Here is a 15,231-nt window from a genome sequence, read left to right as displayed (position 1 = left end):
AGAGAACATGATAGAATTAAACAGGTTCACAAAGAGATAGGAATAGGAGTAGAATATAGTCAGTGAGTGCCTGCATGATGGCCTGGGGAAAAAAAAAAACCAGAGGGGTGGGGTGGATGGAGAGATTGGAGGGTGTGGTAAGGATTTAGGAAAGGGCCAGAAGTCACAAAGCTAGAGTAGAGGTGGAATGACAACTTATCATGATTAAAGTAACTCTCTATGCTCATGTTTATGAACATGAAACCTCTGAGGTGAGATGGAGAACTAGGTCATGGGAAATAAATTGAAAAAAACTGGGAGGCTAGAGTATTTGAGAGAATATTGATATATATGTTGAATTCTCCTATGAAGGAAGGAGTTGAGGAGAGACCCCTCCCCCCATACAACTTTTTGAGAAAGGAATAAAAGTATGCTGAAAGCTAATTTTAACTATTGGGTGATGAATATAGATTGAATGAACCTTTCCTAAATGGAGAGGTTACTGAGTAATAAAAACAGAAGGAAATCCTGGAAGTGTCAATGAGGAGTAAGGAGTTTGAGGACATCCCTTCTAGGACCAGTCATTGAAAGCCAGATCATGGATGAAAATGTAGTCAGTGTTGGGAAAGGTAGCAGGGAAGCTGTGTCATCTCCGGGGCATCAGTCTCACTGAGTCTTAAATATGTCCAAAAGAGAACTCATTATCTTTTCTCCTAACCACAACACCCTCCCCATTACTGTAGAGAACAATACCAATCTCCTAGACCCTCATACTGGAAACCTAGAAATCATCTAAAACTCTTTATTATCTCTTACTTCCCATTTCCAGTCTGTTGCCTCTAGGCCTGTCGTTTTTCACTCTTGCAAACTCTATCATAATAAGCTTCTTTCTTTCTTTTGACACTACCACCATTCTGGTACAGGCTCTGGAGTATGGCAGTAAGCTGGTGGTGGATCTGTCTGCCTCAATTCTCTCCTCACTCCAATCCATTCTCCATTTATCATCGAAGCAATTTTCTCAAAACATTTTCTATGTTGCTGCCCTACTCAATAAACTCCAGTGACTCCCTAGGATCAAAACCAAAATGCTTTGCTTGGCATTCAAAAACCTTCATAACCTAGCCCACTCATACCTTTCTAGTCCTCTTATACCATCTCCTCTCCCCATTCTCTTCAGTCCAGTTACAAAGGCCTCCTCTTCTTTCGTGGACAACACACTCCATCTCTTAGCTCCTGGCATTTTCTCTTTCTGTCTCCCATGCCCAGAACCCTCTCTCTCCTCACCTTTGCCTATTGATTTCATTGGCTTCCTTTAATTCCTAATTAAATTTTGTCTTTTACAGAAAGTCTTTCCGAACTCCTCTTGGTTCTAGCACCTTCTCTTGCATTATTCCATATATGTATCTTATTTGTATATATTTGTTTGCCTGATGTATCCGTTAGACCAGTGATGAACAAACTACAGCCTGCGGGCCAGATGCAGCCCCCTGAAATGTTCTATCCCACTACATGACATTATTCCTAATCTAATGAATACAATGAGTAGGATACAATACAATGAAACTTTGAAAGAGTTGCCTTAGAAACAGATTGACAGATGAGCATTTCCTTTCCTTTGGCCCCTTCTTTAAAAAGTTTGCCCAACACTGCTTTAGACTATAAACCCCTTGAGAGCAAGGACCGTTTTTTGTCTCCTTGTATCTTCAGTGCCTAGTACAGAGCCTGGCACATAATTGGCATTTGATTGTTTATTGAATGAGTGTAAGAAGATAGAGGGAAGGAGAAAGGAAATGGCTTAAGATGAGAGCAAATGTGTTACTTATGGAACAGGCAGAGCAGAGTGGAAAGGGTAATTGCTTTAAAGTAGGCTATTGGGAGAGTTGTGCTAGAGAGGGAATTAGGAAACAGTGAGCGAGAGTTTGGGGATGGAATATGGTCTTTGAATAAAAGACTCCTTGGGTTTCAGAATTCCTGGGTTGAGGACGGTATGGTGAGGGGTCCTAGAAGTAAGTTAATCATAAAGGAATTAGTTCAAGTTGATTATCATAATTCCTTGGGGTTTAGCCTGGGTTACTTATATGGAAAAAGGGAAAGGGTGGTGGGACAGCACACAGGAGCCTGGAAAGTGTACCAAGAGAGAGATGGAAAGGATGGACCAAGGAGACTGAAGGGCCTGCTCTCTTCCTTCCTGGATAGACACAGATGTAAATAAGACCTGAAGTCTGAGCTTGAAGTAGAATAGAGACTGAATAAGGAGAACAAATTTGATTTATTGGGAGCTGAGAATATATTCTAGTAAGCAGCTGTATTTTGACAGAAAAACTTTGATGTGACATTGGGAAAAACAGAACCTTTCATTTTTATTGGCATCCAGATTAATCATTAATTATTTTTTAATTCTGGGGCATTACAATAGTTGATGTATATTGGGACATTTTAATTAGTAACTCCCAAATGGAAATTCAAACATTTTTTTAAATCCCTCCCACCATTTCTTAAGATAGCTAGGTGGCACGATGGATAGAGTGCCAGGCCTGGAATCAAGAAGACTCCTTTTCCTGAGTTCATATCTGACCTTAGACACCAGATGGGTGACCCTGGGCAAGTAACTTAACTCTTTGCCTCAGTTTCTTCATCTATAAAATGAACTGGAAAAGGAAATGGTAGTATCTTTACCAATAAAACCGCAAATGGGTTCACAAAGAGATGGGCTCAGCTGAACTGATTGAACCTCAACAATAACCACCACCACCACCACCACCACCACTTCTAAGCTAACAGCCGATAGTCATCTTGTTGTACCTTGATCCTCGTATTTATTATCTTGATTCATGATATGGAACTATCAAGAAGTTCTATTTTTAAAGGAGATGCATGAACCTGTGTGATCCAGAATGATACTCATTTTGAAGTTAAGGAAAGTCATCTGCCTGACCATATAAACTTAAATTCCCTTGAGAACTTTTTGGAATCACTTATTGCATAAGAAACAATGATGATAATGATAATAATGACAGTAAAAATGACCACAATGAACCTACCTTCCATATATTTCTTACAGTGGGAAAATATGTTCACATCTCATTTGAGTTTTCCAATAAGACTAAAGAATTAAGTAGTATAACTAGGACCATTGGGAAGGTAACCCTTATTCTTGGTTATCCAGAAAACAATCATAAACTGTTTGGTTATTCAAACCCTTGCTTTTCTTGCTTCCTATTCCATCTCATTGCTTGTATTCTGGTTTCTTTTGGGGTTTGCTTTTCCACCAGAAAATGCTTCTGGGAAGGAGATTAAATTTAATCCAAGGAAGTTTTTCTACTTATTAGTTCAGAGAAAGGGTTAAAATATTATCCAATTAAAGACATTTCCTTTCTTCTATTCCTCTCTATACCCTTGTATTATTTGCATGAACTTAGAAAATGACCATCCTGTAAATTAGCTCAGCTTGAACTTGTTCCCTGAAGCAGAGAGTAACTCTCAACATTCTTTGCCAGCACCTGTGTGTGTATTTGGGAGGGACAGCATGTATAGTGTTGTAGAAGGAGGTATGTTTGTGTGTGGGGATGGTGGAGTATGGAGGATGTGTTTTATGTGATGCAGTGGTGGAGGCAGGGGGAATGTGTGCATTTGTGGATGTGTTTGTGTTCTCACTCATGTACCTCTGCCTGCTGTAATGGCTAGAGAGCTAGTCTAAGAAGCAAGAGAACCTGAGTTGAAGTCCTGCCCCTGCTGGTCACTGATTGTGTGGCCTTGGGAAAAAAAGCACTTAACCTCTCATTGCCTGAGGCAGCTCTCTTGAGACTACTTTAAATTGCTAAGCAAGTATTTGATGCACTAATAGAGGGAGTTCCCACACTAGGAGTTCCCGTCAGCATCTCACAGATCTGGTCTTATTCCACATCAAATTTAAGATAAAAAAGGTTCATCAGTAATCTGAGGAAAGCTTGGATGTTTTTATCTCTTCCTCAAATATAAATGATGCTATTAAAAATGAAATTTAAAAAAATGATACTGTTTTTTCAGCAGTAGATAGAAGGGAACCCCAAGAGTTAGAAGTAATAGAGTATCTAAAAGATTAACATTAAAGTGTTTCAAGATGACAAAGACAGATTTCATTTAAATAGAGGTAGTTATGTGGTATAGTAGACTGAGTGTTAGGCCTAGAGTCAGGAAACCCTGAGTTCAGATTTGACCCCAGACATTTACTTAGCTATGTGACCCTAGGCAAGTCTTAAACTGTCTTGCCTCAGTTTCCTTATCCATTAAATGGGGATAACAAAACACCTCCCAGAGTTGTCATGAGAATCAAATGATGCAATAACTATAAAGTGCTTAGCATAGTGCCTGGCATATAGAGAATACTTAAAAAAAAACAAACAAGGGAATAATGCACTTTTATTTCACTTCTCAGAAAGTAACATGAACTTTCCATCATGCAGCACTCTTAAAAATTTTTTTTTAAATATAAAAATACAAAGATTGGCAGCTTGGGAAATTCTTTCCCTGCCTTACTGGTAGAGTGGCTAGACAGGATATTGGGAGGTAAGACATTTCACAGCCCATTGAGACATTGCATACATGAGTTACAAGATATTGTGCTATTCTATTTTTTTTGATATTTCCTTTTTTAAAAAAATTGTTTTAGTCACTCAAGATCTATGCCTTCTCGCCCTCCCACCCAGCCCCTTTCCTACTGAGAACACGAGAAAACAAAATCCATTATACAAATATATAGTTAATAAAGACAACTTTCTATATTGCTCATGTCCAAAAAAATTCTGTATTCTGAGTCCCTTTCCTTTCTATCATGAAGTTGTTGACATATTTTATCATTAGTCCTATGGAATCCTGGTTAATTAGCATGTTGATAAAAGTTCAGTACAGTAGTTTAGCTTGTTGATTAATTCCTCAGTTTATGGGTGCACCCTCTGATTCCCATTCTTTGTCACTTCAAAAAGAGCTATAAAAATTTTATACATTCTTAGAATTCTTTTTGTTGAGAGCAAATCTTTCCATTAATCTATTCTTCCTCTAATTCTCTCTCCCCCTTCTCTTTCTCTCCCATTTCCCTTTTAAATGAAATGTATTTCTGAACCCAGCTGTTTATGCATGTATGCACAACTGCATTACACAGGTATGATTCTTCCTCCTTTTGACCAGTTCAGGTAATAATGAGGTTTAAGTTTCGATTACTTCCTCACCCCTCCTTGTTTGTATAAAAGTCTAAACCCTAATTGTGTGAGATAAATTTTCCCCTAGCCTTCTTTTTTCCCTTCCCCTAAAGTGTATATTCCTTTTTTTTCCTATTAAAAAAGAAAGTCATCAAGACATAGCAGGACCATTCTTAGGCCTTGTCTAATTGAACTCCCTCAGTGAACCCAGATGATGTTAGGGATCAGAAAGGATGCATCTCCCTGAATTTGAAAGTAAGCAGTTTATCCTGATTTAGTCCTTGATCATTATTTATTCATGCTTTTTTATTCTCTTCACCTATATTTGAACATCAAAGTTTCTCTATAGCTCTAGTCTTTTCATCAAGAATTCTTGGAAGTCTTCTGTATCATTAGAAGCCCATTTTTTTCCGCCTCAGTAGCATTATGCTTAGTTTTACTTGTTATTCTTGGATATAAGCCCATATCTTGACTTCTAGAATATCATATTCCAGGTTCTCCACTACTTTAAAGTGGTGGCTGATAAATCTTACATGATCCTTACTGTAGCTTCTCAGTACTTTTGAATCTTTCTTTATGACTATTTACAGTATTTTTTTTCTTAGATCTGAAAGCTCCAGATTTGGGCCATAATATTCCTTTGGATTTCTTTTAGGAAGTGACTAGTGGATGTTTTATTTTTGCTTTGTCCTATCACCAAAAAGCTCATAATTTGCCCATTCTTCCCACCCACTCCCTGACATGACATTAGGACTGGCTTCTGCCACACTTTTGGAGGGAAGGTCCTATCTAGTCATGCTATGGCTTTCTTGGGGTGTTGAGGGTTGGGCTATTCCAGGATCTCCGGGACAGACTGGCAATCTGCATACTATCAATGTTCCCAAAGAAGTCTGATCAAGAGCCAAATCTAATTGTTGCTCCCTTGATTTGAGTTTTGTAAGTTCCAGGACCCAGGCTTGGGTTTATGTAAGAGCCAGCTGGAAAGCTGTATTGATCAGAGCAGCAGAATTGTAGGCTTCTCCTTGGTCTTGGATTCTTGCCCTGGTTATTCTTCTTCAGGCTAGGCTAGATGCTGGAAGTTAGTCCCTGCCCTGAGCCTAGTGCCTGAGCCTCATCACTGATGCTGTTAGCTTCTGAATTTCTCCCTTTCTCCATACATAGCCCACAGCCTTCCTATTCAGGAACATCACTCCCCTGGTCAGATCCTCTAGTCGTTATGCCCTGGCTCTGTGACAAAGAACAAGATCGTTCTCACCAAAGCTGCTGGTTCATATCAGTCTCTGTTGCAGTGCCCCTGTGGATCTGGGACCACTTTTTGCTTTAGTACACAGCCTCTTCCTGGACACTGAAGTGTTCACTCCATGCATGCTGTTGGCCTGACCCAATCCCCAGTGGCTATAAACTTCCCTGTTTTTCTCCTAGGCTGAGCAAAGGATTCAAAGTAACTTTGTGACTTTTTCTGGATTTCCCCATCAGGATTAGGGTTGATACATTTTTTTTTTTATCTATTTGGAGAGGTTTCTGGAAAGGAGCTCCCCACACTGCTTCCCAAAAGTCTAATGCAGTGATGGGCAAACTTTTTAAAGAGGGGGCCAAAGGAAAGGAAATGCTCATCTGTCAGTCTGTTTCTAAGGCAACTCTTTCAACATTGTAGTGTATCCTACTCATTGTATTCGTCAGATTAGGAATAATATCTCGCACCTGGATAGAACATTTCACACACCCCCCCCCCAATCTGGCCCACGGGCTGTAGTTTGCCCATCACTGGTAATGTATTGGTTCTGCTTTCCAAATAAATGCCTGTTTCCGTCCTTCATACCATTTGCCAAATGCAGACCTTGTCTTAAGAAAGGAGTTATAATGAAAACAAAGGCTACACAAAGAAAATTATTCTAAGGGGCAGCTAGATTGTCCCAGTGGATAGAGAGCCAGACCTGGAGACAGGAGAAACTGAGTTCAAATGTGATCTTAGATACATACTTCCTAGCTTCCTGGGTGACTCACTTAATCCCCTTTGCCTAGCCCTTACTACCCTTCTGCTGTTAGTTCTAAGACAAAAGATGATAAAGGTAGGGAGAGACAGAGAGAAGGAGGGAGGGAAAGAGAGACAGACAGACAAATAGACAGAGACAGAGAGAGGGAGAAAGAAAAAGAGAAGGAAGGAAGGAAGGAAGGATTAAGTGAAGGAGCTCAGACTTTGACTTCTCCATGATCACAGACGTAAAGCATTTTACCTACTTCCTCTGTATCCCAAATCATCATGTTGCCCAGTTTAATCTGACCTTAAAAGTTATTTTTAAAGTAGACAGTTAATAGCCAGAGTAAACATTTGATTGATATCTGTTCAAAACTACCATCTCAGGAACATAGATAAGGAGCTGGAAGAGAATGTGAGAATCATCTAGCCCAACCTCCTTATTTTACAGATGGGTAAACTGAGAAGTAAAACAATTTGTCTGCAGAAAACATCAAAAGCTTACATTTGAACCCAGATCTTGTGACTCTAGAGTCAATCTTTTTCACTTACAGGTAGAGTTAAATTGGGCAGGCAGGGGACACCCATAGTGCACAGAGGGCTGAGCCTGGAATCAGGAAGACTCCTCTTCCTGAGTTCAAATCTTTCCTCAGACACTTATTAGCTGGGTGATCATGGGCAAGCCACTTAACCCTGTTTTTTCTCCATTCTTCATCTGTAAAATGAGCCAGAGAAGGAAATGGAAAGCCATTCCATTTTCTTGGACAGGAAAATCCCAAATGGGGTCAGGAATAGTTGGACTACACTGAAAAATGACAGAATAACAGTTAAATTGATATCTCCTATTTAGGAAAACTCATGAACTCTCCAAATAACTTTTCATTGTAATTAATTTATTACTATTCAAACATTTAGAATTCTCTTAGGAAATGAATTGTACATTTACCATATCTTTTGATGAGTTCAAAAATTAGGTGACACTCTTGACACCACCCCCCTCCTCACTCCTTCCCCATATCCAGTCAGCTGCCAAGTCCTATCATTTCTACTTCTGTAGGATCTCTTGTATATACACCCTTCTCTCTGGCCCTGCTACCACCCTGGTGAGGCCCTATCCCCCTCCTGCCTGGACTATTGAAATATCCTGCTGATTGGTCTCCCTGTTCAAGTCTCTCTTCATTCCAATACATTCTCAGGCAGATTTCAGGTTGATCTTCCTAAAGCCTAGGTGTGACCCTGTCACCTCCATACTCAGTAAACTCCAGTGGTTCTTTAGTATTTCTAGAATCAAATACAAAATCTTTTATTTGGCTTGAAAAATCCTTCCTAATCTGATCCCTTGTAACCTTTCCAGACTTCTTACACCTTATTCTCTTCCATGTACTCTTCAATCCATTGACACTGGCCTGCTGACTGTTCCTTGAACATTATACTCTTGACCCTGAGCATTTTCACAGAGTTTAAGCTGTTTCCCATGTGTGGAATTTTCTTTCTCCTCATCTTTGCCAGCAGGCTCTCTTCAGTTTCCATCTAAAATCTTAACCTTCTATAAGAAGCTTTTCCCAGTCCCCTTTACTGCTAGTAGCATCTTTTTAAGAGTATTTCCAATTTGTCCCATATGTGTCCTGTTTGTACCTGATTGTTTTTATGCTGTCTCCTTGATTGCCCTTAGCCTGGGACCCTTTTATAAGGATTAAAAATAATAAAGGCTGCTATAAATATATATATTAGTAATTTAATTAAAGCCATGCTGATAGATAAAGTTATTAGACCACGTGCTTATAAGAATTCAAAATTTGCCGCCTAGCCATAATTGTCTCCTGTCTCCTCCCGAGTCTGCTGGCCAAGAGGCCACTCCCTCCTAACCCAGGAGATTTAAACTCTTCTCTGCGTGGAGACATAGGCCTCCCCACGCCCAAAGAACTAGAACCGGAAACCTGTTGGACCACGGGAAATGTAGTTTGATAATTTCCCCGTGTCCATAGAAAATATATATACTTTTAGATGACATCTCCCAAATTTCACTTTTACACTTTGAAGGCACAGACTCTGTCTGCCTTTCCTTGTATCTCCAGCACTTAGCCAAGTGCTGGTTCGACACATAGTGATTAAAAAAAATTGTTGATTTGACTGGAAAAAGTATGGCACAATTAGGGTTTGGGGGATAATATGAAGTGTGCCACCTCTTTTGGTCATTATATAGTTGCTTTTTTTTTTCTACTTAATTGTACCTTATAGATGGAAGACTAGCATTCCAGCAGGATCAGATCAGGAAAGAATGGGATCTGGAATACAAACCTCTTTTCTCCTTTAAAAGAAACAGAGCAGCTTAATTCTAGTACTAAGAATGTGAAGTTGGACTAGCAATAGGAATAGAAATAATATTTTGCAAAAACTCTGAAGTTTTGTTTCTTTGGGTAGACCCAATAATGTACTTTTTTCATACTTGCTTAAATTCATGCTGTACTTGTTTCTGTTTCAGAAAACATTAATGAATTTGAGTCACAAAATGTTAGGAAATAATTTTGGAAAATTGTTTCTTTGTGATTGAAAAAAAGAGAAAGAAAACAGCAATGAATCTCTTTATACAAGCTAGAGAATGACCTTAAGATTCACTGAAACTTTGCACAGTGTTGGCCTGTGAATGGATTATGCAGGAAGCTCTCCCTGAATTCATACTTCTAAGTAGCATTCTCTTAGAGCAAGAGGTGGCTAGGTGGGGTCGGTAGATGGAGTACTGGATCTGGAATCAAGAAGACTGGGAAGTCAAATCTTGCCTGAGACTTAGCTGTGTGTCCCCTGACAAGTCATTTCACTTCTTAGCTTCAGTTTCCTCATCTGTAAAAATGGAGATAATAGTAATACCTCCCTTCACAGGATTATTATAATAATCAATTCAGATAACATAATATGCAAAAAATTTACTTAAAATACTATATAAATGCTAGCTGTTAATGTGAGCACAAGGCATAGTTTTTTATTTAAATTAGTATAATAGTTGAATTGCTGGGGAATACTAGGAGTCTTTAAGTTTTTGGTAGGTTTTAGGTTCCACAGGAGTTAGGTCCAAGTGATGATATGAAAGTGGAATTTCCCAGCATAGGAAAGAGAAAGAGAGCCAGAGACGGAGAGAGATATGTAATCTGACCTGAGGTCACAGATGGTGTTTATTTGGAATCTTAGAAACTTACTTTTTCCTTTCTCTTTTCGCTTAGGTGTTGAAAAATCTTTTCTTCCTTGGGAAGGCTGAATGGGCTAAACATGAAGAGCTTGAAAGCAAAGTTCAGGAAGAATGATGTAAGTACTCTATGACTCACAGTCTGGCTGCTCAGCCTCTGTTAGCTTGTGCTCTAAGACTGATCCTTCACTCCTACCTTGATAAGGCTTTAGGTTAATAACTCCAGAGAACAGAAGCATTCCTGCCACCACCACCACCTCTCCCTAACCCTTTCAGAGTGAGCTTTGTGAATGGCATGTTGAATTCTTTTTGTTTGAGAATATGGCTCTCCTAAGCTTTCTTAGACATAAGGTCTCTACCTTAAGAGAAAGCTAGAAAAGTGTAACTATTAAAAGAAAAAAGGAAACTCGACAGCATCTTAAAGCCACCCTTTGAAAGGGGTCTTTTTAACTTAGTTTTTTTTTTTTTTTAAACCCTTACTTTCTGTCTTAGAATCAATGTTATGTATTGGTTCAAGGAAAATAAGAACTAGGCAATAGGAGTTAAGTGACTTGCCCAGGGTCACATAGGTAGGAAGTATCAGATCCAGATTTGAATCCAGGGCTGCCTCTCTAGGTCTGGTTCTCAATGCACTGAGCCAGCTGGCCACCCCTTGGGAATCCTCTTAATTAATTAACTAATTAATTAATTAACAAAAAACTCAGGTCCTCTTTATTTTTTCTTTTTATGTTTTACCTTTATTTTATTAACAAACTTCCACATAAGTTTCCCAAAGTTATATGATTCAGGTTGTCTCCCTCTCTTCTTCCCTCGCCCTTCCTGGAGTTGACAGGTAATTCAATCTGGATTATATATGTATTATCCAGCAAAACATATTTGGGGATCCCTTTTAAAGGAAGTTGTTTTCATGAGAATAGACTAATGTCAGAAATACATGGTCTTACTTCTGGCCTTAGCCAGGAAACTGAGATTGATTTGACTTAATCAATTTATTTTAATTGATCATAATTAAAGCAATCAAACATTCCTCTGATTTTTGTCAGGCACATCCCACAAAAAATAGTAATGGATCAGTCGTCCTACTATTGAGTCCCTGGGGAGAAAACAGGAAAGGACCTTTCTCAGAGGAATTAAAACTGATAACATTTTTCTAAAGGTCACTTCAGAAATCTTATTGAGAAGTCTCTGTTGGGGCTCCCATTTGGCACCATTTATACTTCTTGTACAAATTGCATTCCAAATGCCCTGAACAGATCTTTTGGCTGGGAGGGGTCTGTAGAAGGGAATTAGATGGAAGCTTTATATTTGCCGCACTTGAATAAGAGGCTTGCTTAGCAATCTTTAAGCCTTGTGTAATTAAGGTGTTTCTGAACCCTGGATTTTATTGCTTTACCATGAATTATATTTGACAGCTGGACACAACTGCATTGATGCAATAGGTGGAGATTGTAGTCTTTTGTCACACACACACCCTCCTTAGCCAGTATCCCATCCCCTGAGGCTACATCTTGACATACAGTTTATAGCCCTGATGGATTCTCCACCAAAGGTGTTTGTTAGGTAACTGCATTTTAGCTGCCTAGTTGCTCTGATTTTCAGATGTTTCAGTCAAGAAAAATTTATTAAGTGCCCACCAAGTTCAAAGAAGTCTGATAAGTGCTGAGAATATAGACAAAAATGAAACCCTGAAAGAGCTTTACATTCTTTTGGGAGAGATAACATTGATGCATTCAAATAAATCCATGATAATCTGGGGAGGAAGGCACTAGAAACAGGTGAGGGAAAGCCTCATTTAAGAGAAAGTGTTGTTTGATCTGAACTTTGAAGGAAATTAAGGATTCTAAGAGAAATAGGTGAGGAGAACGTGGAATGCACCTCCAATGCAAAAAGTATGACTATGGAAAGTAGGATGTTTTATATGAGGGATGACTAGAAGGCCAGTTTGGCTAACTATAGAGTGCAGGAAAGGTAGGTTGGAGTCAGCTGGTAAAGGGCTTTAAATGCCAGACATAGGAGTTTATATTTGACTGCAGAAGTAAAAGGGAGCCACTGGAGTTTACTGAGCAGTGGAGAATTGATTTGCATAACTTTGGATAGTAAAGGAACTTAAGAGAATAGCGAGACTGCCTTCTGTTATACAGATGAGTATGACCCTCTCTTATACAGAGCAACATTTCTTGCTCTTAGCACAGCTCATATTCTCCAAGGACTTGTCAGTGGAAAGGCTAAGACTTCCCCTCCTAGATTTAGTAACTTCCAATACAATATATTTTCCATCACATTATGATACCAAAGTTGTTTGCCTTTTCCTTCTCCAGCTCATTTCACAGATCAAGAACTGAGGCAAACAGGATTAAGTGACTTCTTCAGTCATATCACTAGTAAGTAGCTGAGGCCAGATTTGAACTCAGGAAGATGAATCTCCTTGACTCCAGACCTGGCACTCTATAAACTATGTCACCTAGGTGCTAAGTTAGACTAGGTGATTTCTAAGGATCCTCCAGCTCTAAATTTGCATTCCTCTGATGAGCCTATGATCAAATACCTGCCTTAAGAAGGGTAGAGGTAATTAGAAAGAAAAATCTTCCTACTCCAACAACCATAGAAATATAAATCATTCTGTCAACAATTTCTACATTCAAAAGATATTCACATTTTATTAAAGTCTATGGGAGCAAGCCATCATCTGGTCGGTAGGCTAGGTGATGGCAGTATTTCTTACGTGGCTAAAAGTTTTTAAATGGCAGCAGTAATGTGTCTGATGCTGATCCTAATTGAATGCTTAAATCTATACTAGGAGGTTAAGTAGTATAAGCTTCTGAAGCTGATGGCAGAAGGTACTATAGTATTCAGTACTTTAAGTTAAAAAGAGAAATTTAAGTGGTAATTTAAGGGAAAAGAAGACAGAAGAAATAACACAACTATAAGCTAGAATCTTAATTATATAATTTTGCCCATAAATTACTGCCCAGTCAAACCACTCAACTCTAAAAGAGAGATAGTGGTAATTAAGAAAGCTTTTATTGTGGCTTGCCAACTTGTTAGTTGGGAATATGCCAGCCAAATAGTACTATGGATATCCAATATGGGTCTCTGGGATTGGATTTGGATATCTGAAACAGGAAAATATGGTCATCAGGACAACTCAGGGCAGAAAATAAGATGAAAAAGAATTCATTTGAATGAATGGCCAAATGTGTGCTTTCTTGTGTGATGGTAGCTCTTAGGGAACTAACTTAATTATCAATTATATAATTTCCTTTGCCCATGTTTGTGTAATGTAATTGAAAAATGTTTACCTCCAAAATAGTTTTTTTGTGTTCTTGGCGGGTAAGAAATGAAGAGGACAGCAGTACATATCTTCATTCATGAAGAGGAAACAGTTATTGTTTGCTTTGATGTCATTTATTCAGCATGGGTATGAAGCATGTGGCCAGATTGTTAATGATCTATCACCTAGAAATAAATGAGGAGCTTTTTAACTTTTCTGTCCCAGGACCCCTTTGGACAACTTAGCGAAGTGTTGGACCCTTTTGCAGAGTGTTTTTAAATTCATAGAATTGCAAAGGAATTCAGTTATTGAAATATAGTTATCAAAATGTTAAATAAAAAACCCAATTCACAGATTTCAAGTTAACATCTGCCATAAAAGGGAAAGATAGACATAAGAAAGTCATACACGTAGACCATATTAAGGTCACTTTGCTACTCTTGTTTCCTAGGCATTTAGTGAGTTAATCTATGTGCCATCCCCTGGTGTAAACTGTCTGATGTCCTTGGTGATGTGGACATGTTTATCTGAATGTTGTGTGTGGAATGAAGTGGACTTTGAGCTCTGTAGTGTGGAATGGATATCATTAGAATTTGGGGTCTGATGATGACAGGCCATGGCCAAGCAACATTAGGAAATTAAACCCTTGGAGGCTCTGTGATTAACAATTAAATAAACAAATTAACAAAAAATTAACAATTAACCAAATAAAATAATAATTATTATAAATTAAACTCATGTTAGAGTAGAATATCTTCCCTTCTGAAGTACAATATCATTATTCTAAGCATAATATATTTTCCAATTTTCCATCCCCTAAGGATTACTATTCTGTTATTTTTAGGCAGCATTGCCTATTTATGCCTGGTATTTGAAATGCACTGAACATGCATGTTGATGCTTTTGTATTCTCTATTATTTCATTTGATTCTTAACTCTCTAAAATAGGTTGGACAATTATACAATCCAAACTAATAAACATTTTTTAAACTCCTATTCTGTACAAGATATACAGAATAAGCAAATTATTAAATACCAACTCTGTGTACAAGCAAAGTGCTTTACAACTATCATTTGATCTTCATAATAACCCTGTGAGATGCTATTACTATCCCCATTTTACAGTAGAGAAAAATGAGGCACACAAAGGGTAAGTGATTTGCCTAGGGTCACATGGCTACTAAGTGTCTGAAGCAAGATTTGAACTTGGGACTTCATGACTTCACCCTTAGGATCCTATCCATTGCACTACCTAGAAGATTCTTTATCTCAGCCCAGCTATACTCTGAGCTGCATGACAACTTTGATTTGCCCTTTTTTCCATCCTGGGGTAGGATGATCCTCTTGGGCAATTTTGTGTGACAATCTGTTCTCTCATTCATAATGCCAAACCAAGTATATACATCTGATGATCATAGCCCATTAAAGTTCAAAGGACCCTTTGTGCCTCACCAAACTAGAATTATGGGCAACACTCGGCTTGTTAACTTATTTTACAGAGGGGGAAACTGATGCCCATGGAGATTACTTGCCCTTGGTTCCACAGTAAATTTATTGGTAGAGTTAGGATTGGAATTCTAGTGTCTTGATTTTGATCTCGTATTTTGCCCATTATATTACATTTCCTTTTATGACAACAAAGCAATGAATCTCA

At 38.5% G+C, this 15,231-nt stretch overlaps 1 protein-coding gene across 1 annotated transcript in view; it reads left to right on the top strand.

The window, feature by feature from the left end:
- Nucleotides 1–15,231, top strand: part of RAI14 (retinoic acid induced 14) — a 187,611-nt gene that overhangs the window by 31,524 nt on the left and 140,856 nt on the right. Inside the window, exon 2 of the mRNA XM_044664409.1 lies at nucleotides 10,344–10,425. Coding sequence (XP_044520344.1) covers nucleotides 10,390–10,425 — 36 coding nt within the window. The 5' untranslated portion in view covers nucleotides 10,344–10,389. The remainder of the gene's footprint in view (nucleotides 1–10,343; nucleotides 10,426–15,231) is intronic.

The sequence above is a fragment of the Gracilinanus agilis genome, chromosome 1, assembly GCF_016433145.1.
Source record: "Gracilinanus agilis isolate LMUSP501 chromosome 1, AgileGrace, whole genome shotgun sequence".
Taxonomy (NCBI): domain Eukaryota; kingdom Metazoa; phylum Chordata; class Mammalia; order Didelphimorphia; family Didelphidae; genus Gracilinanus; species Gracilinanus agilis.
The sequence above is the reverse complement of the archived record's forward strand: the minus strand, read 5'-3'. Positions and strand labels throughout refer to the sequence as shown.